General features: G+C 42.1%; 1 protein-coding gene across 1 annotated transcript; it reads left to right on the top strand.

The window, feature by feature from the left end:
* Positions 1 to 680: 680 nt before the first annotated feature.
* On the top strand, positions 681 to 26681 carry iars2 (isoleucyl-tRNA synthetase 2, mitochondrial). Its single transcript, XM_041251086.1, has 23 exons — positions 681 to 1110; positions 1719 to 1841; positions 2242 to 2395; positions 2982 to 3130; positions 3653 to 3702; positions 3847 to 3956; positions 4251 to 4341; positions 4822 to 4937; positions 7092 to 7261; positions 7592 to 7682; positions 8116 to 8267; positions 8577 to 8737; positions 14629 to 14731; positions 15871 to 15964; positions 18923 to 19031; positions 19511 to 19613; positions 20178 to 20303; positions 20893 to 21024; positions 22765 to 22871; positions 23194 to 23339; positions 23502 to 23692; positions 23891 to 24035; positions 24936 to 26681. The coding sequence occupies exons 1-23, from the start codon at positions 829 to 831 to the stop codon at positions 25082 to 25084; spliced, it is 3054 nt and encodes a 1017-aa protein (XP_041107020.1). The 5' UTR covers positions 681 to 828; the 3' UTR covers positions 25085 to 26681.
* Positions 26682 to 26749: the final 68 nt, after the last annotated feature.

Here is a 26749-nt window from a genome sequence, read left to right as displayed (position 1 = left end):
GCTATTGCAGCAACAAAGCGGTAGAGTGGATTTTGGAATGTAGTTTCACTCATCAAACCCAATGGCTGTTGTGTGGATCCACCAAGACTGAGATCTGTTGAGTCTTGGGTTCATCACTAGGGCCCTGTGAAATTCACAGGAGAATTAGAACGACTTGACTAACCTGCAATTCAGTCCTAAACCTCTCTGTGCTCGAGCTGAGCAGCTCCTCTGATGTCAGCCCCTCTGTGTGCTCCAGCTGAGCTGATGATCTGATGTTTTTTATATGCTTTACACCCCTGGGCTTTACAATCATTACCGATGGTTTACCAAGCTTTTACTATGATTTATTAAATCCTTGTCCATGCTTTTAATATGGGAAACTTTTATAAGTTCTTGGTTTTTTGTCTTGTTCAGTTTTAGTCAGATGACACCTCCCTTAGTATAATTGAACTGTTTTGCTTACCACTTGAAATAAAACGTCAAATAACATATACAATGTACTCTATATTGTAAATGAATAAATAAATAAACATCTATATGGTAGATATTAGGAGAATTGACGTTGCCTGAGGAAAAGCTTACAGCCCTTGGAAAAATACAGTTTGGTATAAAGAATGTCTATGTAATCACCACTTATCGAAAAACGCGTTTTGTCCAATTTTGCAACCCGTCCCAATTGCGTTTCCGTAGCTGTCGCCTCAGTGATACGCAACGAGACAAGAGCAGGCAGAGGACTTACGGGTAGAAGTTTCAATGAGCGGAAAGTTATAGATATTTAAGAACTTGATGCTACTACTTTTGAGAAGAATTGCAGTACAAAACAAGCTACCCATTTAGACTGTCACCATGCTGCTGTGCAGGGCTTCGGCAATGTTGAGACAAGGCGCTGTGAGGTGGAGTCGAGTCCGGCTACTCAGATCTACCACAAGCAACGCTCTGCACAGCGGCGATACTTTAAAGAATTACAGTGACTGCAACAACAACAACAACAACAACAACAAAGCTGTCGACGCAAAGGATGCTCTGAGTGACAGCAAGTACCGGGAAACCGTCCTGCTTCCCAAGACCGAGCTCCCGATGAAACTGTCCGGGCAGAAATTACTCGATAAGGAGCTGGAGATTCAGAAGGTGTGCATGTCTTATCATTATATGTTGCCATTTGTTGTTCTACTGTATAACACACGTGCACAATATGTACAGTGTTATTAATAAACGCCTATTTTGTATTACTGTTTTTATAAGCCGTATGTAGCTCATATGCCCCTGTAAATTTTCTAGTTTCTCCTGGTCTAGTACGCGACTGAATAATTTGTTAATCGCCGACTCGTGTTGTCTCATGTAAAGCTGCTTCTTCCTGGGTCTGGTCAGTTCTTCTAGTCGCAATGGGAGATTGCAGATTCGAAGCAGGTCTGATCGTAATCTTTTGGGCAGCCCAGTTACTGTAAGTGCTGTAGCAATGTGTCTCTAAAATGCTATTTAGACCTAAATACTGCCTCATGTATAGCATTGTCTATATTTATTCATTTTTAATTTCATAATGCAATGATAGATTGATAAAAAAACATGGTAGCCTCACCCACATCGTGCATCTACATGGAACAGCGCTCTAATGAATGGTTCCTTATGGTGTTTTTTTTTTTGATTGGTTACAAAAAATCCCCAGTATGTTAAAGTTTCAGTTTTGTGCTGTCTCTGTCACTGCCACGGTGTTGTGTTGTTGTCTTGTACGTGCACAGAGCTGTGGGTTCTCAGAGCTGTACGCCTGGCAGAGTGAGAGGAAAGCCAAGAAAGAGTTCTGTCTTCACGACGGGCCACCCTACGCCAATGGAGACCCCCACGTGGGCCACGCGCTCAACAAGGTAATAACCAAGAAGGGGTGCAGTTTTCAAGGTAGTTAAACTTTTACTTGGGAGTGTTCACTAGGAGGAAGAGATTTCTCTTTTAGACACTGAGTATATCCAGTTCATGCACCCTCCTGCAACACTGATGGTACTCTGATTGAAAGGAGTGGTGCATTGTGGGAACAGAAACCTAGCATTGTTGCAGGAGGCAATGTAATTTGGGTGACACTACAATCCTAAAGAAGAGAGTGGTTTTTGTTCCATGGTGAATGTTGAGAATTGTATTCCCCAGCTGATTTGTGAACCATGATGAGCTGTGTTTAAACATGTGAAGCTGCGATACGGACAACAAGGGGCATTGCATTAGGAAAGCATGGGGGCGCAGTGTGCTGACGTGAAAGGAATCTGTGTGCTTCAGATTCTGAAGGATATCCGGAACCGGTTTGAGGTGCTGCGGGGCCGGAGGGTACACTACCTGCCAGGCTGGGACTGCCACGGCCTGCCCATCGAGCTGAAGGCACTGGGAGAGCTGGGGGATCAGGGTCTCTCTCCACTGCAGATCAGGAAGAAAGGTGAGGAGCAGGGGCAGGGGTGGTATTCTCTGCACCCTGTGATTGAAGATGAGTGCAAGTGCAACATGAGTGGGCTGAGAAGTTTGTAAATCTGTAAATTACTTGACAGCAGTTGTGTTGGTAACACTGATAAAGACCATATTGAAGTCCTCAACTCTTTTCTAAAATAGTCCTCCGTGTCATTATCTCGCGAATAAGCACACCCATCAGTATAAGCTCAGGTGCCTGTTTGCATGATTATACCATAAATCACCAGGGATTCCGTGCTTTATTTATTTTTTGGAATCTAGTCGCTTCATTTTTATTCTATTGTACTGTACCATAGAGCAGGCAGAGCAAACAGTGGAAAGGTTGCAGCCTCACATGACTTTCTGGGATGAGGAAAATGGACAAGCAGTCAGAGACAACTCAAGAGTATGATAAAATCTCAATAAAGTTAAATGTTTTTTAAGCTATTTTGTCTTCTTAATGAAGGGATTTGAATTATTTTAGAGAGGTCATGGCAAAAGCCTTATCTCTGTAGCACTTGCAGCAGTGATATGCTGAATCTCTCTCTCTCTCTCTCTCTCTTTCTTTCTCCCCCCAGCGAGGGAGTTTGCAGAGCGGGCGATTGAGAAGCAGAGGTCTTCATTTGAGCGCTGGGGTGTAATGGCGGACTGGAGTCAGAGCTACTATACCTTTGACGGCAAATATGAGGCCAAGCAGCTGGGAGTGTTCCACGACATGCACCAGAAGGTAGACCACTGCAGAATTCATTCATTCATTCATTCATTCACTCACTGTTTCCAACTGTTTTGGGGTCCAATGCAATTCACTTGTTGCTGGGAAAAAGCATTGTAGCAAATTGTAACAAATACTTTTTTCTAGGGGGGGAAAAAATAAAACATTCAACTGCAGGCAAGGTTAGAAACCAGTTACAGGTTTCAGAACTCCCTCTTCCCCAACAGCTGTGTGAACAGCTAATATTATAATATATCTAAACAAGGGGAACTGTGAAACCCAAGGCTGAAGGTTGTACGTTTCTAACCTTTAGCAGGCGATGCTTCAGATTCTGGGGAAGCTAGAGGTTTTAAGTACTGATGGCCCAATGGGACAAATTTATTTGAGTAGGGTAAATAAAACTGTATAATACAACCCGTGGGATTACTGAGGGGCCTTCCTGCAAACAGGACTGATACAAAAGTACATCTGAAGAGTGTGTTAAAGGATCTCAGTACTGTATGTGTTAATTCTGTCCTGTCCTCATTCCTTTGTCAGGGCTTCATTTATCAAGACTACAAGCCTGTGTTCTGGTCTCCTTCAGCCAGGTAAAGATGTGCAATCTTTATTTTGTCTACTACTATACGAACAGTACAGTAAAATGTTGTGTGGGTGACTGAATAGCTGTCAGTGCAGGGAATGCAGGATGTCTCCCTGGTTCTGAGTGTGCTTCTCCCCCATGCTCTCTGCAGGACTGCCCTTGCTGAAGCAGAGCTGGAGTATAACCCACAGCATGTGAGCCGCGCAGTGTACGCCACCTTCCCTGTTCACACACCTCCTCCCAAACTCTCTGAGGTCACAGGTGAGAGGACCACTTCTTCCACAGCACTGACCAATGACAAAGGACACTGCTTAGTCCCTGAAACCTGTGTTTCTCTGCCTTCCTCGGTGCTGTGTGACATGAAACACATCTGCTCTGTTTGTTGTTTATTTAGGGCCAGCAACTGCCCATTAGTTTACTGTTTAATATATACTTTAAGAGAGTTGATCGTTCTACAGGGGAGACCTGTCTGAGTGCAGTATTGCAGAGATTGTTAGGAATATACTTTAACAGCAGAGCGAGGCTCATTCCACTGCCCCCTGTTCCTCCTCACAGATTCCTGGCCAGGGGTCAGAGTGCTAGTCTGGACTACACAGCCGTGGACCATCCCAGCCAATCAGGCTGTGTGCTACATGCCCAACTCCCAGTAAGTCAGCTATACTTTCTAGTGTAGGTGACTGGGATTTCCTTTTCAGTTTGATTTCCTAAATGTTTAAACTGTAGGATTAAATGCTTTAAAAACGTTAACATATTTGGAATGTTTGTTATCAATCAGGACAGCCTTCGTGACAAGCGCTTCGTTAGGGCGCTGTTACTGTTTAATGATGCAGGGCCACGTCAGTGTGGACGAGGTGACGTGTACAACATTTAAGCGCGCAAGAAAAAAAATTAATTGGTGCAGTTACCCAACTGTACCCTACCTTGCAGCTGTCCTCTATATTTATAGGTAGAACAATTCTAAACATTTAACGCTTCTCCCCATATACATGTTTCAAAACGACATTTTTTCTCTTAACTTTTTTTTCTCTTAAACATTAGCTTTGCTATCATAGCCATGTATACCAAAATTGCAGGTTCTAATTAGAATCATGTGCCCCTGCTTTTAAATTGTATATTTCTCCTGCAGGTACTCGCTTGTGAAGAGAGCAGACAGCGGAGAGTGCCTCCTGCTGGCGACAGAGCGTGTTGACCCCATCTCTGCCATCCTGGGGGTGCAGTTTGAGGTCCTCTCAACTTTTAAAGGTAAGGACAGGGGGCTGTTTACTCATCTGCAAAGCTATTGCATGATTATTGAATGAATGAATGTGAATTGTAACCTGTCTGTTGCTCCTGGGACATGCTTGAAAGCAAGATGATCAATTTCAAAGGTCTATCCTGGACTAAAGAATATAATAAATAGAAATAGAATACAAATAGAAAATAAAGAAACAGATAAGGATGGTAAATGCATAGCTTAAACAGCAGTCGAAGGTCCTAAGCTTCCTAAGGAGCATCGGTGGTGGTCAGTAATGGTGTGAAAATATTTATTTTTCAAGTCCCTAATGTGAACTCAGGAGGGCTGACCCACAAGACTGTTCATGTCTGTCAATGTTGTAGACATGGAATTTGTTAATATAAACCTTATTGGATCCATATCATAGTACATTTTGATACCTTAAAGGTATTACATAGTAACCACAAAGTTTTGAAAAAGACCGTGATATATAATATATATATATATTATATATATATATAGATATATATATTATTCCATTGTAAAAGGTAATACCCTTTAAGATTTCACCAGGTAAAATAAATAGCAGACACATACACTTGATATGTACTTTCTAATTTTTATGAACATCACATTACTACTATAGGAGGCACACTTGCTTGTTTGTTGTAGGTGCGAGTGCACAGAGGAATGTGAACACCTTGAAAGCATGCAGAGCTGAACAGAGGGGTGTGTTGCTGTATTGAAAGCAAGCAGAGATGAACAGCGGGGTGTATTACTCTTGAAAGCATGCAGAGATGAACGGCAGGGTGCATTGCTCTTGAAAGCATGCAGAGATGAACGGCAGGGTGCATTGCTCTTGAAAGCATGCAGAGATGAACGGCAGGGTGCATTGCTCTTGAAAGCATGCAGAGATGAACGGCAGGGTGCATTGCTCTTGAAAGCATGCAGAGATGAACGGCAGGGTGTATTGAAAGCATCAGAGATGAACGGAGAGGTGTGTTGCTCTTGAAAGCATGCAGAGATGAACGGCAGGGTGTATTGCTCTTGAAAGCATGCAGAGATGAACGGCAGGGTGTATTGCTCTTGAAAGCATGCAGAGATGAACGGAGGGGTGTGTTGCTCTTGAAAGCATGCAGAGATGAACGGAGGGTGTGTTGCTCTTGAAAGCATGCAGAGATGAACGGCAGGGTGTATTGCTCTTGAAAGCATGCAGAGATGAACGGCAGGGTGCATTGCTCTTGAAAGCATGCAGAGATGAACGGCAGGGTGCATTGCTCTTGAAAGCATGCAGAGATGAACGGCAGGGTGTATTGCTCTTGAAAGCATGCAGAGATGAACGGAGGGGTGTGTTGCTCTTGAAAGCATGCAGAGATGAACGGCAGGGTGTATTGCTCTTGAAAGCATGCAGAGATGAACGGCAGGGTGCATTGCTCTTGAAAGCATGCGGAGATGAACTGCAGGGTGTATTGCTCTTTAAAGCATGCAGAAATGAACGGAGGGGTGTGTTGCTCTTGAAAGCATGCAGAGATGAACGGCAGGGTGTGTTGCTCTTGAAAGCATGCAGAGATGAACGGCAGGGTGTATTGCTGTTGAAAGCATGCAGAGATGAATGGCAGGGTGTATTGCTGTTGAAAGCATGCAGAGATGAACGGAGGGGTGTGTTGCTCTGTTGATGTATATTCCGGTGCAAACTAAAGGATGATTTCAGCTCTAGCGCTTCGTCATCATCATCTTTTTCACAAAATAAAACATTCTTTCAAAGTTTTATTGTTTTCAAAATCCCCTGATCACATATACAGCTATTCTTTACTTCCGATGTCTGAATCAATCTTATTTGTTGAGGTATTTCGTTTGGAAGAATAGCAAGCAAGTTATACCAATATAAAATAAAAGTACAAATAAACTGGACCAAAATGAAAGTAAATAATATATATATTCCTTTAGACTGCATCTTCTGTTCTTCTCAATGCACTCACAGATGAAAGGGATGTTTTCACAAAATGCGATTGGATATAATTGCCACCAGTATTTATAAATGTGAGGCAGTGATGGGTGCATCTTCTGTGAGTATTGGGTTTTTCAGTTGACTGGACAGAATAGATGCATGTGGACCCACAGGGAGGTTAAGAATAATCTGCTGTATGGACCTCATTGAGAACAGTGTGTCTCTTTCAACTTAGGGACTGATCTGGAGGGAGGGGTCTGCAGCCATCCCACAATTCCTGGCAGGGAGTCCCCCCTGCTGCCCGCCAATCATGTGACCATGGTGAAAGGGACAGGATTGGTACACACAGCACCCGCCCACGGCATGGACGACTACAGCGTGGCTTCCCAGTTCAAACTGCCTGTGGTACGTCCCCAGGTCACCCAGTTTTACGAGGTTTTAATATTTAAGTTTCTAAGCCTATGTTGATTTAGTTTCAGTTTTACGAAATCCTGGTTGTTTCCAGTGTTTTGAGTATTACTGTTTCATAAACGTGCTATAAGAACTTAAGACCGTAAGAGCATTTTTGACAAGAGGAGACCACTCAGCTGTGCAGTTCCCAGTAGCGGATTGATCTCAAACCTGTCAATTAGTGTCTTAAAGGATCCCTGTGATACAGCATCAACAACATGGCTAGGTAAACCTTCCCATACCCTCAGCATTCCCTGTGTAAGGAAGTCCTGTGTGTGTTTACAGGATTGCTTGGTGGATGAAGACGGAAATTTCACAGAATCCGCTGGCCCCGAACTCCACAACAAGTCTGTCCTGGTGGACGGCACTCAGGCTGGTGAGTGGACTCGAGCCATGTGAGACCTACTGGACGGAGAGGTAGAGGAGGGACTGAGAATAGCTTCCTAGTGCTCCCAGATTAAATCTTTTGCTTCTGTGTGTTTTTTTTTTCCAAACTACCTCCTACATACTCAACGTTACCATCCAACGTGGCTCTGATTACTGCTGTACGTTTACAGATTTGATCCAGTTGTAATTGATTGTGTGTTTTGAAATTGATTTCTCAAAAAGGTTGAAGTCTGATTTAGAGATTGCTTAGGCTTTTTCAGCCAATCAGTGTACGTTTTACCTGCTGTAACAGCATTATAGTACTGGGATAACCTGTGTATGGGTTATAATCCCTCATACACAGAGCTTCACCGCCCTGTAACCCTGCGTGAGATTGCACTTGTAAACGAATGAAAGGTGATATTGTTGATATCGTTCCTCAGTGATCGCCATGCTCCGCGACACCAAGGCCTTGCTGAAGGAGGAGGAGTTTGTGCACAGCTACCCCTACGACTGGAGGACCAAGAAGCCGGTCATCATCAGAGCGAGCAAGCAGTGGTTCGTCAACACGGGCAGCATCAAGGACCGGGCACAGGTAAAACAGCAGAACATCATTAAAGAGGGAGGCTGTTACAGTGAGGGGGTGGCTGCAGACATGAGGCTGCAGGGCTCTGCTCCCAAGTGTCTGAGCTGTTACAGTGGGGGGGGGGGGGGGGGGGGGGTCCTCAGTTCCTGAGTGTCTGTTATAAAAAGGGTACAATATGTGTTCTTGAGTGTCTGTGCTGTTATGCAGGGGTATATGATTCCAAGTGTCCGTGCTGCTATGAAGGAAGGCCTGTTGCAGTGAAGGGGCTACAGGGCTGTGGTTCTCAGTTCCTCAGTGTCTGTTTGCTCCCCTCCCCAGGAGGTGCTGAAGAAGGTGCGTGTGATCCCGGAGTCCGCGCGGAGCAGCTTGCTGGCCATGCTGGACAGGCGCACCTACTGGTGCATCTCTCGACAGAGGAGCTGGGGTGTCCCCATCCCCGTCTTCTACCACCGAGAGAGTGGAGAGCCCCTCATCAACAGGTACACACAGCTTAGCGCAATATTGAAACCCCTGCAGAGTCCACTAGAGGGAGCCATGCACTCGGTGCAAAGAGATGTGCCTGTTGTGTCGCAGCAGTGTTCAGTAACTAATAACATCATACACGTGTACAGCAGGCACTTCATAATACAGAAAACAGACATTGAGGTGAGAGAAATTTTTAATTCAGTTCATGGTATAATTTTAATAAGAGTCCCATTGCATCGTGGTTTGAGCCATTGCAGCTTTTAGTGTGAGCTTAGTTAGATACAACGCTCACTCTTTGTACAGGCAGCTTACAAGTAAGACTCGCAGGAAAACCTAGAATGTCTCAAACTGTTATGCAATAAAAGGCAGAAATTGTTCCCTGCAGTTGTTTTTTTTTTTTTTTTTAATTAATAATAATTTTGCGTGTCAAACTATGCTTTCTACCAGGTGAGCCACTCTTCAAAAACTGAAGATATGTTAAATGCACTGGCAAGGGATTCAGTCACAATAACAGTAATCAGTGAAAACTATGTGCCAATTCAGCCACTTTTATTCAATGAAATGTTTTTATTTCAGGCATTTAAACTGAAAGTGCATACAGTACAATGTGTCATTTTAAAAGTAGGATAGGCTAGGATAGGTTTTGCATTATTCGTTATTTCAGAGCTCAGAAAATCAACACTTGTGTGACCTTGGTTGTTAATCATCCAAATAGCAAAGGAGGAGTGTTTTATTTCCTGTTAAGTGCAACCTTATTAGTAGTTCTTTCTCTGTCTCTCTTTTCTTCTGGTTTTTGCTTGTTGGCTTTTTAAAATGAAGCCATAGCACTGTTCTCTCCCACTATAGAGAACAAACCGAATTCCTATATTTTTTTCTGATACTCATTTAAATTACATGGCACTTAACATCATCCCACCGCCTAGAAACTCTCTTTATAGAAATCAGGAAGATTGACATTTTGAGCAGAATGATCCCCAGTACAGTGAAAAAACTGACGACCATGACTTTATTTATTTATTTATTTATTTATTCATTCATTCGTTCTTTAGGGAAAAACCCACTGAGACTGAGGCCTCTTTTACAGGAGTGTCCTGACAAGATACAGAAAGCCAGAAACAGACATCACAGCCCTATAAACAACATCACTATAAAAGACAATCTCATTATACATTCAATCTGAGATCAGAAACATTACTCTTCGATAATTCTATAATGACTATATACTATACAAAAAAATATATATATTTAGATTAAATAAAATAAGTCTTCTCCCAGTTATATTAAAAAATATTAAAGTTAAAAAAAAACATATTAACTTAAATTAAACTAACATTCACATGCACACATTGCTACAGATAAAAAGAAAAGTAAGAATATGGAGCGAAATGGCAGATGAAAAGACACAGCAGACATCTAAAAGCTAATGAAGAATTCTAAACATTTAAAATACACAACTAACTAACTGAAAAATAACACAACACATAACAACACAGACACACCCCAGAACAGCCCCAAAACCGTGTCTTTACCCCATGTCCTCACACGATTGCAGCACACGCTGTCGCGCACACCTTCAGGGAAGATGAATCCGTAGCAATCCTTAATCTGAGGCTTCAGCAACAGGTGTGTGATGGATGCAGGTGAAAACAAAGTCCAGTGATGTGTTATGACATGTATATCCACAGCAAGTACAACATAAGAATTAGCAATGAAATGGATAATTCTATCACAATTTGATAAATAGTTCTCTAGATGCAAGCAAAATTGTGGGATGTAGAGACGGATGGATGAAAGGGGCAGTCAGACCTTATATCCTCAGGATCATATATTCTTAATAACTTGCTAAATGTGGTTCTCCAGGTGTTTGGAAGATATTAACTATGACATATGTACATACAACCTTTATCATCCTCAGCGGAAGATAATGAAGCCCTCCAGTAAGGTCTAAGTAGCAAACACAATCCTCCTCGGCGCAGCAGGGCCTGCTGGTTCTCCTGGAGTTGCAGCACCACTGTGTTGAGAGCGGCAGGCAGGACTGTGGCCTATAGAACTGCCAGGCAGGTTCAGAGCTGGGACTGACTGTCAGTTCATAGGTCATTGCCCTGCCTACCTGGATTGATTTACCTGCACTGTCTTCATAAGCTAACTGAAATCATTCATTTCTGTTAAACGCTTAATAGAACATACCTTCACTGGCAAAAGGTTTGACTAGAAGTCATATTCAATGTCTAGACCATTCTGGATTCCTTTCAGTCCCTCAGCTCTAACAAGTAGACCACACTCCCTCCCTCTCTCTGTCTCAGCTCTAACCACTAGAGCAAAATACCTCCCACCCACTCGCAAAGCTTTAACACATTCCCTGACAATTAATACATTGAAAAAGACTTTTAGTCAAAACATTTGTCATTGTAATTATTATTATTATTATTTTTTTTTTTTAGCATTTCTAAGTATTTTTTAACTAAAGCAGGAGGTAGTGAAGGTGTCTCTCTTGTCCTCCTATCTGTCTGTCTGTCTCTCAGTCCATAAGTGCCCATCGAAAGTAACAGCAGCTCCACTGGAAACCAGTCATCCTCATGGAGTTGCTGTTACAGCTGATGAGGACCGCTTCACTGTAGGTGGGAACACTTCATCAAATCTGTATGTGCCACTGGTTAGATTTGGCCAGGCCTCCCAGTCTTTCAGCTCTAACCACTAGATCACACTGCCTCCTAGTCTCTCGACTCTAACCATGACATCACACTGAATCCTTTATCTCTCACAGGCTAATTCCCTTCTCTGTTTTCCCTACACTGTTGCCATGATTATAGACTCCTGCAATAAGGAGGTGTATTCCATACCCTGGCTCAACTCCTGAACTTTGATTCATAGCAGCAGTCCTAGCCACATAGTTTTAGACTTTAACCCCTGCCGCTACTGTGGCAGATGAAAGTCGTTGTAAGAACCGATTCTTGAGGAGTTGCAATCACAATAAACACAAGAAAGGGAATCCGACAGATCCTGACACTCCAAAGTTTGTTTTTTAAGTCTGGTTTATATACCAACTTACGTTTTACATGGCTTTTAAATGTAGTTATTAGAAATTGTTACATATTCTTCCATTTCTAGACAGTACAGTCTTACCAGCCAGCAGTGACACTGAAGAAGATATGCCCAATACAGAGCTCCAATTAAGAATGAAAACTAAAGCGTTACACACTGATTTTTTAGTTTTTAGTTTTTGTGCTCAGTGTTGCGTTCCGGCTTCCTGAAACCTGTGAAAGAAAGTCCTGTGTCCTCAAATCTGCACATTATGAATCGGTTTCTGAATCGCCTCTCTACAATGATCCGATTTCCAATTATTGTAAAAAAAAGGCAGCAGATTTTAAAAGAACAATTTTAAAGTTTGTGAGCCGACAGACAACAGCAGCAGGTATGCTGTCTTGCGTGTGGAATCATAGAAGCAGCAGTCTCTGGTCTGTTTATAATGTGTGGAGGAGTGCTGAGTGTGTCTCTCTTTCTCTCTCTCTCTCCCTTGTTTACTGATAAGGTCTGTGATAAGCGTCCTGCCCAGTCCTTTAAATTCTACGCCTGATTGGATAGTGCCATGGCAGCCCTGGTGAGCTCATAGCTGGTGTTGTGCTGCCCCAGCGCTTTGCGGAGTGAGGGTGCGGTTCAGAACCACACAAGGCTGGGCTGGACTGGGCTCGGCTAGGGTAGACTAGATTAGATTACACTAGGTTAGGCTAGGCTGGGCTATGATTGGTTATGCTGTGCCATGCCAGGATCGGCTAGACTGAACGGGTAGGCTAGGGTGGGATGGGCTATGCTAGGATAACATAAATAATGCTGGGCTATGCTGAGATAGGATATGCTGGGACAATATAGTCAAGGCAGGGCTATGCTGGATAGTCTAAGCGAGGCTGAGCTGGGGGTGTTCACAAGGGAGAGACACTCTCTTGGAACACAGTTTGGTTTTGATGAAATATTAATATTTTCCTCCAGGCTATTTTGTTTGGCTCACACAGGAAACATGCAGTTTGTATTTAGATCAACATTTATAAAGTTTATAAACCCATACTAGACCGTACAGGGCTTTTCTGAAACCTTACAGAACTTTTGGTTGTGTTTGGCTTAAAATTAGCAATTTTTTTTCACTCAGATTAAAAAGGGTATTTTGAGAACGTTTATCAGTTTCAGTAGGATAAGGAGAACAAAGCTGTACTTTTTTTTTTTTTCAACTCTTTGTTTTAATGTTGTATTTTGTGGCTTACATAAATATGCTAAATGCTTGTTTTTTTGTATCAGATTTGCTTAATAGAAGTTACCATGCCTTGTAAGTCAGAACCCAAGCAAGCATTACTGGTAAACCACCTGCATTTAGATGTTCAGATAGGAGTGTTCTCAGAACTGCTGCTGTACCAAAGCAGCTGGCCTGAGAAGGGACAGAGGGGAGGAGGGAAAACACATGGAAATCATTCACAAATGTTTTCGTATTTCCATTTTAAAAAATGCAAGCTGCTCATTAACAACCCAGGACATTCCAGTAGCAGGATGTTGTAAAGTAAGTAAGAACGTATTAAATTTACAGCAAGCAAATAAGAATGTTTTCAGTTTTAGCTGTTGGAACAAAATGAAACTAGCCTGTTGTGACAAAGACTTTTCCTGTCCCCTCGACCAAAGTTCTGCTGCAGCAAAGTTCTTGTAACCACTAGGATAACTTGAAAGATAAAATATCAATAAAATGACACAACCAGCACCTGACGAAGCTGTTTGACTTGCATGGCATGCAAGGGCAAAGTCTCCCCTCCACACCCTCCTGACAGTGTTTGACTTGCTGAGTTACCCCGCAGCATGGGTGGACACAGAATCGTGAGAGGGTTGCACAGAGAAATGGACAGCAAATTAGAATGAGATTTGCAATATCACTGTGGCCTGCATTCTCAAAACATTTACTATAGATCCATACCAGTGTAATAACGAGGGAGCACTATATATTTAAGTCAATAAATGCTAGAAATATTAATAGCAAAATAGTCATGCTAACAGTTTATTGTCCCAACACAGTATAGATTAGCAATAGATAGATAATAGGGTACTGGGTTTGAGGAGTATTGGTAAAAGTTTACCATGGTAAATTTGCACAGCAGTTTAAAAAAATCTATCCTTTTTTTAAATTTTTTTATGACATCAGCTATTTCTCGGGTGTAACACGCCCATCCTATCCCATTGGTCTGGTTATGAATTAATTCATGTATTTAATAAAAGTGGCTTAAATCTCTTGAGCTGTAAAGTGTTTATTTGATCTGGGTTTTTATATAGGTATATATTTTGTTAGCTTTCACTCTGATGTGCATGCAGTCTGCAGAGGCTGGGGTATTGCTGAAGTCGAATGACAGGTGCTATTTGTTCACGGGTTCAAAGTCTCAGTGAAAGTTTGCAGTGGATGTTCGGCTGTTAATTATCCAACATGTTAGTTCAGCAAATCTTGAAACTGTTTAAAAATTGGAAAATAAGCTTAGCTTATGGTATATGCAATAAAGGCTTGTTAATGATTACCCACCCTGCAAATATTTGACGCCTTCCTTTATCCTTGTCTTATCGATGCAATTTAGACCTAATAAAGTGACCGGGGGTTTCCAATGGAGAATATGCCTGAATGTGGGGGAGGGGGTGGGGAGGTCCTCACCGTGTCCCCCTTGTTTCTAGGTTTCTCTCTGTATCATTTAGAGATGGAGGTGTGTAATAGCACAAAATGTTGTTATATGCACAGTAACGTTTTAAAAAAAAATACACTGGATTCTGTCCTGTTAAATTAGTCAGGGCAAATGGTGTGTTAACAAGGAACGAGCCATGATGAGCCGATTAGCCTCGTCTCGTTCGCAATCTTTTCTTATGTTCTTATGTGGTTATGTGTTTGTTGCAGGCACACAGTAGAGCACCTGTCCATGCTGTTTGAGAAGCATGGCAGTGACTGCTGGTGGGACCTACCTCTGGAGCAGCTGCTGCCAGCGGATGTTCTCAAGAAGGTGAGAGATGAGTGGGGAAGACTTTCTGTACAGTACGAGAGAGAGAGAGAGACCTGGCTACTAGCTTACACTCACCCAGGTTATGATGGACAATAAAACGCAGGTTCTGGCTGTGTGGAGCTGGCATTTGCTCTGACTCTCCTGCAGGTTAGGGAGGCTTTTTCTCCTAACCGCACAGACATATACAGGACTGGACTTTGTAACATCCGCTCTCGAGTTCTAGGGTGTAAAGAGCGATTGGCTCGGGGATCGGAGAGTGCCCGCTGTCCTTCAGTTCTCCCGTGCTGTTGTGGGTAACTGCTGCAGCGAGAGAACGTAATTGAACATTCTAAATTTGGGAGAAAATTGGGGGTAAAATTAATTGGGCAATCGATTTTTTTAAAATGTGTAAATAAATAAATAAAATAAAGAAGTCATATTTTAGGTTATGTGTTTTACCTGCTCTGGCTGCTTTGAAATGAACATAACTTGGCTCAAGCTTACTGCTGAAATCATATCTGCAGTGATAGAAACTCACCCTAGCTCTGCACCCATTCCAGGGTTTCAGAACTATTTATTTATTTTCATTTTATCTCAAAGCACTGTACAGTACATAGTAAAAAAATAAAATAAAATAAATAAAATAATCAAACCACAATACATTTGTAAAACATATTTCATATCTACCACAATCATATCATTTAAATAACATATTCAAACAGTATAGTAAATATATACATATACACATACATAGATAGATAAATATACTTACATACACATCCATAATAATAATAAAAATGCAACAATATAAAAGTTACATTAAAACCCACAAAGACAAGAAAACCATTTTATAAAAATAAGTTTTCAGTCTTTGCTTAAAAACTGTAATGGTCCCAGCGTCCCTGCCAGATGCAGGCAGAGCATTCCACAGTTTAGGAGCTTTACAAGAAAAAGCCCTACGTGCCATGGTGATTTTGCTGACTCTAAGAATAATCAGCAGCCCCGCATCCTGTGATCTCAGAGTGTGATTTGTAAATGCTCTCAATGAAGTCTGTTATTGAAATGATCAGAAGTTTGTGCAATCCCTGGATCTTGTAGTACTCTTTATTCCACTTGAGCCTCCTGTGTGACCCGGCCTGTCTGTCTTTATGTCCCGACAGAGCAAGGGGGCTGAGTTGCAGGATTATGAGAAAGGAGAGGACGTGCTGGACATTTGGTTTGACAGCGGGACTTCATGGGCAGCAGTGCTGGAGGGTAAGAGTCATCGGGGCATCCCTGTGTTCACTGTAATGTACAGTCCCCTCAACCCCTTCCCTCAATCAACAGTATTGAGATACAACTAAAAGACAAAAAGACAGTTCCTGCTCTCTCTTGCAACAGTGCTGGTGCTGTGATTGAAAGGAGAGGTCCACTGTGGGTACAGAAAGCAGCATTGGTGCAGGAGCGGAGTGTGATTTGTATACACTGCGATTCTTATTTTTCTCCTGACCAACGCTCGCTAGTGAATGTTGTGAAATGTATTTCCCAGTAGATTTGTGACCCGTGATGTGTGATTAAAAATGCAAAAAGAGTCGGAAATAAGTTTAAAAATTGCTTGAAAATGATCCCCAACAATGAGTTGCCAGAAATTTTTCCAGTGTTAACATTGGCCTAACAAGAAATCCTGGATCGCATTCTCTCCTTTTAAGGTGTTATTGATTACCTGTCTGTAATTTGCTGAAATGATTGTGTTGCTGTAAACGTTTATGTGTCTAGTTGACCCTGTCTCATATATAAGTTAATATGTGGCACTGTCTCTTATATGTGTTAATATATGCAGTTTACCATGTATTGTATGGTATAAGAGTGTCTTATGAGCACTTTAGATTTGCTAGAGGACACATTTTATCACTTGCAGGGGGATAACATTATGTGAAAAATAAGTTGCAGTGCAGTGTTCAGCTGTTTCTGGATTGTCTGAGAGTGGCTTGATGATTTATAATGTATAAGAAATGCTGGCTGTGTGAACAGTGCTCTGTCGCAATACATCTGCCCTGACTTCAAGAGTACAGGAGGGTTGGGGGCAATAAAACTGTGATCCAGAGATGCAGGGTTGTAATTCCCTGTGCTAGTGTTGGATAATGTTTAACTTTATATCACACAGAGTGGAACAATTTCATATCTGATTTGCTTTTATTATTTCATCTGGAGAGCAAAGATCAGTGTTTTATTCCCTGACAGCCTGGCTCCTAAATCATGCAAGCGGCTTACTGCTCTGAGGATGGTTTCACATAGCTGAAACGGTAAAGGAGAAAGAAGACCTGAATACTGTGTGGCTTCAAACTGCTATCACTGTGACATTGGAGACCTTTTAGGAGGTTTCTGTTCACATTGACAGAATTAGAACTGGAACCAAGTACAAGTATATAATTCCTACAAAATGCAGAACTCTTAACTGTTTATGGTTCAGCCCCAGTCTTTGTAATAAATCAAATTGACTTCACCGCTAATCAGCCACAATCCCTGCCTGCCTGTCTGTCTGTCAGTCTTATACGTGACCTTTTCTTTTTTTCTGAGACACGGCCATATTCGGAAGTAGCACTTTAGTCTTAGTGCTCACAGTAAGTGTGCTTTCCTGTTGCAAGCAACCAGCAACTTGGTGCAGTTAGAGAAACCTTTTTTTTTTCTATATGTGGACCGTCACTAGTCCTTCACTTAGTCTCCATGTTACATACAGTTCTAGTCAAAAGATTACATACCCCAATGGAAATTTATAATTTCTAGAAATTTATCGAAAACAAAGAATTTTAGGAAAAATCTTTTGTAGCAAAAGTTTTGCTTTTGTGGATGAGGGGAAAAAAGAAATAGATGCCTACAATTATTTATTTCAACAATTCTTTTGCAAAATTCCAGTAATGTTAATTCAAAAGTATTCATACCCTTTGATTCTATGATAGTATTGTCTGCAAGGTGCTAATGCTAGAAAATGCTGGATTGTAGGTGAACATTCTTAGAGAGTATAAAAGGGATAGGCATAGGATGATTGCTGTCATTATCAGTAAGTTAATATGGGGGGAAAGTAAAGAGTTATCTGATGACCTTAGGCAGAAAATTATTTCCATTTTCATAAAGCTGGAGAAGGATACAAGAAGATTTCCAAGCATGTGACTATCCCAATTTGTTTCTATTATCAAAAAGTACAAGACTCATGGTACTATCACAATGTTCCCTCGGTCTGGAAGAAAGAAGGTTTCCATTTCAACCATAGGTCAAATATAGCAGGGTGAAGGCCTTAATGGTTACAGGGCAAGGAAAAAGCCACTCTTAGGAAAACATCACTAGGACAATTACTTAAAGTTTGCAAAACAACATTTGAATGATGGATATGAGCTCTGGTCAAAGATTTTATGGAGTGATGAAGCAGAAGTCAAGCTATTTGGTCACACTTAGTCGTTGCGTTTGGAGAAAGTCTGGTGAGACATACAAAGAAAAACACCATACCTACTGTCAAGCATGGAAATGGTAATATCCTTCTATGGGGCTGTTTTTCCTCTAATGGCACAGGAAATTTAGTTCTTATACATGGTAAAATGGATTCCATAGCATGCCAAAAGATACTAGCCAATCATCTGAAACCCACCGCTACAAAACTTAGTTTAAAGCGCAAATGGACGTTCCAACACAACAACGATCCAAAGCACACATCAAAATCTACTTCAGAATGGTTAAAGAAGAATAAAATCATGGTTCTGGAATGGCCTAGTCAAAGTCCCGATCTAAATCTGATTGAGAATCTTTGGTATGAGTTGAAGGCTGTGCACAAGAGAAGTCCTCGGAATTTGAATGAACTGGAACAATTTTGCGTTGAAGAATGGTCAAAAATCACTAAAGAATCATGCCAAAAGCTCATTGACAAATACTGCTGTTGTTTAAAAGAGGTTATTATTGCTAAAGGTGCCTCAACTAGCCTTGTCAGGGTAGGAATACTTTTTTGGAGTTTTGCAAAAAGAATTGCTGAAATACATAATTGTAGACATCTGTCACTTGTCACTTTTTTCCCTCATCCACAAAGGAAAACTTTTGCTACAAAAGATTTTTCTGAACATTCTCTGTTTTCGATGCATTTCTAGAAATTAGAAATTTCCATTAGGGTATGAATCTGGAAGGGACTGCTCACAGTAACTGTCTATCTCTGTAACATTGACATTGACTGTCTCTCCTCCTGTTTCTCAGAGCCTGAACAATGTGCTGATGTATATCTGGAAGGGAAGGACCAGCTGGGCGGCTGGTTCCAGTCCTCCCTGCTCACAAGTGTGGCCGTCAGGAAGAAGGCCCCTTACAGGTCAGTGACCTCCAGTCCTCCACTGTGCTGTAATGATGAAGCATGACTTCTCAACAAGGATGTATTGGAGGTGGCTGTGTATCACACTTCACATTTTCCCCATCTGGAAAACGGCTTCTCCAGTTGTGCCCCTTGCTCACTAGATCTTTTATAGAGGAGATCATTATCTCCTATTAACGTTATGCAGAAGTGCAGTGGTACCTCAATTATTAATATACTACCAGAGCAGAATTGGCTGTGTGGGACAGCTGATCTTCATTTGACCTCAAAACACTTTTCTGCAATGACTAGTACAAAATTCTACATGCTGTCATTCTCTGACGTTTTACACCGTTGGAGACGAGCCTCCTGAACATAAATGCATAAAAAAATCCTGCATCGTTTGTAAAAGGTTAGATTCGCTTTATTTATTCAGCTGTTTATTTTCTCTCTGGTTTTGTGACCTGTGCATTTCCACCCTGCCTCCTGTACTGTTCCAGGACCCTGGTTGTTCACGGGTTCACTCTGAGTGATGCTGGAGACAAGATGTCTAAATCTGTGGGGAACGTGGTTGACCCGGACGTCGTGATTAACGGAGGCCAGGTGAGACCCTCTAACCCCCCCACCCCACAACCACCTTGATTTTTGATATACATACCAGAACTGATATTGGCCTGATCCGTGTGTGTTGGAATACTCTTAAGGCAGGGATGGGTATTTCTTTTAAATTAAACGTTAAGCCTTCTAACTGTGTCCGAAAGCAGTTTATTATTTTAGTATACCTGTCAAAACCCAGTGTAGAGTGGAGTAGCCCACCTCTGTTCTAAGGAGTTATTGTCTGTGTGATATAAAAGCATATGACCCAGATGTTACACCATTATTAAACCATTACCTATTAACATGATCAGTCCTGATTCCCTATGGTCAACCACTGCCACACCATGCTTGGTATGCGGCACTCCAGCCAATCTGTGTTTTGGCTTACAAATATTCATTGTCAAGCCATGGATTTTCAGAACATGGTCGTACATCACAACCAGTCATTTTCCATGAGTGACCAAGAAACAATCAGCAATGACAGCATGATTAACCAAATGTCTCGGCATCAGTCATGGTTGAATGAAGGTTAGTCCTGCACTGGCTCACACTATCTCCCTCCCTGGCCAGGACCCCTCCCTCTCCCCCCCGTATGGAGCTGACACCTTGCGGTGGTGGGTTGCCGAGTCCAACGTCTTCTCAGAGGTGACGATCGGACCCAGCGTGCTCAACGCAGCCCACGAGAGCATCAACAAGGTGAGCCTGCGCAACCAGAGGTGTCCGCCTGTCTGTGCATCTGTCTCTGAGTATTTACACCTGCTGGTGTCTTTGTTTGTGTGTCTCCTGTAGGTGTTTTTGCGTGAGCATTTACAGTATATCTATTTCCGTGTGCGTGTGCGCGTGTTTGTGTATGTCTCTGTATATCTGTGACAAGGATGGCTTGTGGGTGACTTTAGACCAGGCAGAGACAGACACTGTACTGCAGGGTACAGCGAGATTGTGTGTGTTTATTAAGTAAAAGGTTTGAACAAAACACCAAACTAAACACAAACAAAATGGCTCAATGGCCAAAACAAAACAGACAATAATAAGGATCGTGCTGGTGTAAAGCCAGCATGATTAGCAGTTGTTTTTAGTTAGTATAATTCTTACTGTCTCTCTGTCTCCTTTCTCCAAACTCTCTCCAACTCTCTCCATTGTATACTTTATACAAGCACACCCTATATGGGGTAACGACTTTCTCTCTGTCAGGGATGAAGTTGTGACAGTACTCCTGTCTCCTTCCTTCGCTACACCTGCTCCACACCCAGTGACGGCCTGTCTCCTCTCTCATTGCCTCTCTCAGCTGCGGAACACTTTGCGCTTCATGGTGGGTAACCTGCGCGGGTTCGAGCCGCAGAAGCACTCCGTGTCCAGCAAGGAGATGTTCGTCATTGACCAGTACATGCTGCACCTGCTGCAGGAGTACAGCATCAAGGTCTGGGTTTTTTTTTTTTTTTTTTTTGATACAGTAGCTTGTTTGATATACTTATGGCTAGAATAAAAAACAGCCAAACACTTAAGCGACCATCAACACTGGTTTCTTCTGAAAACAGGGGTGGAAATAAGACTCCCATTGCACAGCAGTTTGATCCATTCCTGGTTTTACTATGAGTTTACTAAGACACGCCTGAGCTTGTTACCTGTACACTGTGGATAATCAAGCTTGTAGTTAAATCTGGAATGTGTAAAACTGATACGCAGCCTTATTTCCACGCCAGGAATAGGGGCATCAGGCATCATTAGACAGCTCTTGCCCAGAAAAAGAAAAATAATTATTAACTATCTGATGCTCTTTAATTAATTAATTTCCTCTAATTACGCCATGTAACAATTTTTATTTATTTATTTTTTTTTTTTGTTCCTGGGTAGTAAGTGTTATTTCCTAATTGCTTATGCCTCAAAAGTATAGAAAATGGCTATTATTCCCCACAAACTTTGCTTTTGTGACCAGGACAGTGATATTTCAAAACAGTATAATCGTAAATCTCGAAAAACTACTCACTTCTAAATCTTTTGTAGTCATTTTTGTATTACTTTAGTATAAATACATGTTAATTTGGATTCATATGTTGTTTTTTTTCTGACTTTATTTGAACGAAAAGACACACATTTGCCCGTTTTCCCATTGGAAATAGTGATATTTTGAAATATCACTGTCCTGGTCACAAAAGCAAAGTTTGTGGGGAATAATAGCCATTTTCTATACTTTTGAGGCATAAGCAATTAGGAAATAACACTTACTACCCAGGAACAAAAATTGTGTTACATAGTGTTATAACTAGGGATACGGTTTTGTCAATTTAACATTAGGCAAAATTCACAGCACAGTCATGATAAAAATTTTTAAAAAAGTAACCTGTATAGCAACGAAGAATTATGTAATAACAGCTGACTGTGAATGGAAATATGCATTTAACACAATATATTATAAAAGTGTAATATTTCCACTAAACCAAAAATGTTTAATGCAATTGTTTTCTTTTCCTTGCAAAAGTAAACTATTTGGAAATTATTTATTTTTGTACAATACTTTTTCAAACAACCATAACGGGTAAGTGTTTATCTTTAAACTGTATAACAAAAATACCTTGATCCTTTTTAGTAAATTCTCTTTTACACACTGTTAAGTTATACATTGAGAGGTTGTCACTTGTGATGCAACGTCTTTCTGAGTCAACGCTGTTGACTGGTATTAAGCTAAGCATCACAGGGCATCTACTGCAAGAGCTGGAAATCAGGGTGTAATGCTTCTCCTCAGTTCTTGAACTGCTTCACAGTAATATGTTCTCTCTCTGCTGGAATGTTGTCTTCAATGGTGGGATATTTTTGAATACCATGGTCTCGCAAATGTTAAGGTGTTTGGCTTGTTGTGGCTCAGATATACATGGCATGCACTGAGCTAAAGGTCACTTTTTGCAATGACACCCATCTCACAAATTTTACTTTTATCAAACTACATTTGTTTTCCTGTTGCATTTCCCTTAAACTTTATGTTCACCTGAAACAAAGGGGCATTTACAACACAGCTTAATAAGGCGAAGTGGTAAATGCAGGCTGCCATGTGACTTAGGGAACCGGAGACATCACCAGGACCAGGGTTGGACACCCCTGGTGTAGAGTCCCCATTACACAGAGGAAGGGTTTGTCTCCCTCACAATCTGTGTGTGTGTTTCAGGTGACGGACGCTTACACAGAATACGACTTTGGGAAGGTCATCCGGCTGCTGCAGGCATTTGTGAGCAGAGACCTGTCCAGCTTCTACTTCAGTATCATCAAAGACAGGTACCAGCAGCTCACACCTGACCAACCTGCAGGCAGTGGGTGTGAGTAGCTCATTGGTTAGAGAAAGCTTTGGGCTGCAGGGTGGAGGGCAGTGGGTTTGAGTAGCTGAGTCGTCAAAGCACTGGGCTGCAGTGTGGAAAGCAGTGGGTTTGAGTAACTCATTGGTTAGAGAAAGCACTGGGCTGCGGTGTGGAGGGTAGTGGGTTTGAGGAGCTCAGTGGTCCGAGTGCTGGGCTGTAGTGTGGAAGGCAGCAGCCTACAGTCCAGTACAGAGGCTCTTTAATGCAAAGCCCAGTGTGTTGAGTGCCTTTCTGCCCCCCAGGCTGTACTGCGATGCCGAGAGCTCTCACCAACGCCGCTCCTGTCTGACGGTTCTGGATGAGGTTCTGGATGCTGTGACCCGCTCCATCGCCCCCATCCTTCCTCACCTGGCCGAGGAGATCTACCTGCACACCCCCGGCCGCCCAGGTACACGGGTACAACATTGGGTGTTTGTGTATTGACTGATGTTCTTGCTCATGATGTTTCAGAGTCAGAGACCCTCTTCCAGAGCAACAATGTCTATGTGTGTGTGTGGTGCACAGTGTCTAGTCAGTGTATTGACTGATGTTCTTGCTTCTGTTGTTTCAGAGTCTGAGACCCTGTTCCGAAGTGGGTATATCAAGGCCAGCTCTCTGTGGAAGAAGCCCGGTCTGGTGGAGGCAGTTGAAGGGGCATGTGCCATCAGGGACTCCTTCCTGAGCTCCATCCCTGGGCGCAACGCTGCCGAGTTCGACCTGACCATCGTAATCGAGCCGGGCCTATTCTTCGAACTCATGGAGGTCAGTGACACCTTACTGCTGTGCACATGATACATAACCATGCTGCCTCAGTGTACAGGAGGGAGCTGGATGCTATCTGTTGACAATACTCCAGAAGAAAGTTGGTCTGGGCGGTACAGTATATAGTGGCTGTCTGCATGTGCTTTGAGAAGTTTGTAGCTGATGTTGCTCAGTGGCACCCCCTGTCTGTGCTTGCAGTCCCTGCAGGAGACGCCCTGCTCCAGCACCTCCCAGCTGTGTGAGCTGATGATGACGTCTCAGACCAGCCTGCTCACCACCCTGCCCAGGGACCTGCCAGCCGACGCGCTCACTGTGAAGGGCAGCTTCCTCATCAACCTGGAGGGTGAGCACAGTCACACTCCCTGTACCGGCAGGGGTCTGTAGCACGATCACAATCACTCAGTGTGGCAGCTTGAGCCGCACAAACCGATTTGTTCAGATCAATCTCTCCACAAATCAAGTGAGGTTTGTTGTTGTTGATTGAGTTAATGTAACATTACAAGTGAAGATACAGCTGCCTGGATTGCTGCTCTCCACAGAGAAACGTAACGGTCATCAAAAATCCAACCAGCTGTTTCTTCACTTGTTTCAATCTGAAGGGTAAATTAGTCCTATCAGTACCAATGACCCTCACCTGATTTCTGTGGAGTGCTCAGTCGGTTTGCAGCACTAGTGGCAGGAGAGGAAGGCATGCTAGTCTGGTATTCAGGACTGGTAAAACAAAAACAAAACATTGTTAAAATAGCATGCTAACTTTTTATACAATTTATGAATATTTATCTTTATAAAAGTAACATTTTCTCTAGGGTTAGCACATCCATTGCTAGAGGTTAAAGGAAAGCCTTTCTTGCCATTGCTAAAATAGTCTCTAACCAGGTGAGAAAAGCACTGTGCTATCTAGGGCTGTACAATAACACCACAATGTTAAAATAGCTTTCTAAGATATTAACTCGTTAAAGTCAGCTGCTATATATATATATTTTTACATGGGGTATTGATGATGGAGTGACAATTGCGGCTTTAATACCGAGTTGTATTCATTATTGTATCTAACCAGGAGAGGAAAGAATACTATTGTGTTTGATTACAGTATGGGTATTCCGGGCTGTGTGTTCCCAGGTGGTGTCTCTCGTTCTCTCCCTCCGTCCCTCACTGTCTCCCTGTGTTTTCAGGCAGTGTCTCTCTCTCACTCTCTCTCTCTGGTTCTCTCCCTCCGTCCCTCACTGTCTCCCTGTGTTCCCAGGCGGTGATATCGTGGAGGAGTCCTCCTACAAGGTGGCTGCAGTCCCCTGTGCCCGCTCCCGCTGCCCACGCTGCAGGAGGTTCACGTCTGAGACCCCTGGCTGCCCCTGCCCCCGCTGCCTGGAGGTCATCACCACGGCTGTGCTCTGAACCTTGAACCCCTGACTGTCAGGGGGCAACGCCATGCAGCCTCCAGCTGAAAGTACAGTTCCTGCCTTAGCAGTAAAACAAACAGTGCGCTTTGACAGGTTCTCTCTCCTAACTTTTGACAAAACACTGACATTGACAGGAACATGTCTTGGCTCTCTGGCTGTGCAGGTGGAAACTCTCTTCTCCTTCTGACTCAGCATGAGATCTATACCATCTGTGGATGCAGGATTCCCTAAGACTGACTGGCTAAAACCGTCAGGCTTAGATGCTATAAAAGTAACGTTGCCATGAATTGTATGTGTAATCAAGTTATTAGTAAAAGCAGGTACAGGACAACTATTTTTTGTGACCCCAAAAACCACTTGTACTTATTATGACATGATTGTAGTTACTCTTATTTTGAAGCAAGTGCAAAGGAAAATTACTATTTTAACAAGAAACTAGCGAGAAGCTATTCGGAATAATAACATAACTTCTCTTCATAGGGACTATGTTGTTACTCGATAGTTTAATACCGTTACAATGGTATGTTAAGATTTGCTCTTGCTCAAAATAGCGCCTTAACATGCAATGTGTATGGATGTTTGCATATTTCTGTATTTTAAAAGCTAACATTTCATTATTGTTAGCAAACATACAATTTGATTAAAACAAGTAAAAAAAATAAAAAAAATAAATAAAACCTCATCACCACACCGCTTCCAGAATGAAGAAACTGAAATATCGCCACATTGCAAGTGTGAAGCTTTTTTTTTTTTTTCCCCCTCCCAAACCATGCCAGCTTAGCTTCAGGTCAGAGTAGTTACAGGATAACTTTGCGTTGTTTCTCACTAGTTTTATTAGGGCAAATTTGTTGTATTCCTTTCTAGAAGAAAATGGTCACAGGTTTTGGATTTACTGTTTTTTTTTTTTAAACAATGCTGCACTAAGAAGCCTCTGTACCAAAACGAAGTTTACTATATAATATTTAAAAAATGTGTTTTGTCCAGCAGCTTGTCTTCCTCATTAACTGTACTGACAAACCTGGTACGGTTTGAAGCTTTGTAATTTGGTACATTGGTTTACTTCAGTGTTCTGCCTAATGTGGCTGGAATTATATTCATGCAGTTAACCAACATTCATTAAATGCTTTAAACACCCTTTATTGTTTTTGTAAAGAAAGAAATTAAACTTGTTTGGTCCCAGTGAGTGTACTGGCAGATGGATGCAGAGCTGGTTCTAACTAGGTGATGGTGTGTACTATTTTGCATTAAAAATAAGATGTGTCCAGAAAAGTCTCTTTTCCTTTAATAATGAACTGCAGTTACACTAAGGACACCACGTGGCACTGTGTCCTATGAGATGGGGGGGGGGAAGCAGTGTAAAAAAGCCTGTGCTTGTGAACAAGACCAATAAGGATTCAACAATAACTCCACAGAAACACATTGAATTCATATGGCTTTATTTATTTCAGAGCATTTTATGTTTGCTCACTATATACATACGAATACAAAGATGGGGAAATAAACTTTTAGTAAAGCCCCCCCCCCCCCATTCAGATACCATTTGTTGCATGCCTTCCTGGAGGGAAAAAAACAGAAATCAGAGGCAGAGCAAAGAGACCAATTCTTATTTTCATAATCAATCAATCTACCTGATCCTGTGGTTCAGTTGGGGTGTAGCTTT

This window comes from Polyodon spathula, chromosome 5 (assembly GCF_017654505.1).
Source record: "Polyodon spathula isolate WHYD16114869_AA chromosome 5, ASM1765450v1, whole genome shotgun sequence".
NCBI classification, from domain to species: domain Eukaryota; kingdom Metazoa; phylum Chordata; class Actinopteri; order Acipenseriformes; family Polyodontidae; genus Polyodon; species Polyodon spathula.
This window is presented reverse-complemented; position numbering and strand designations above follow the sequence as displayed.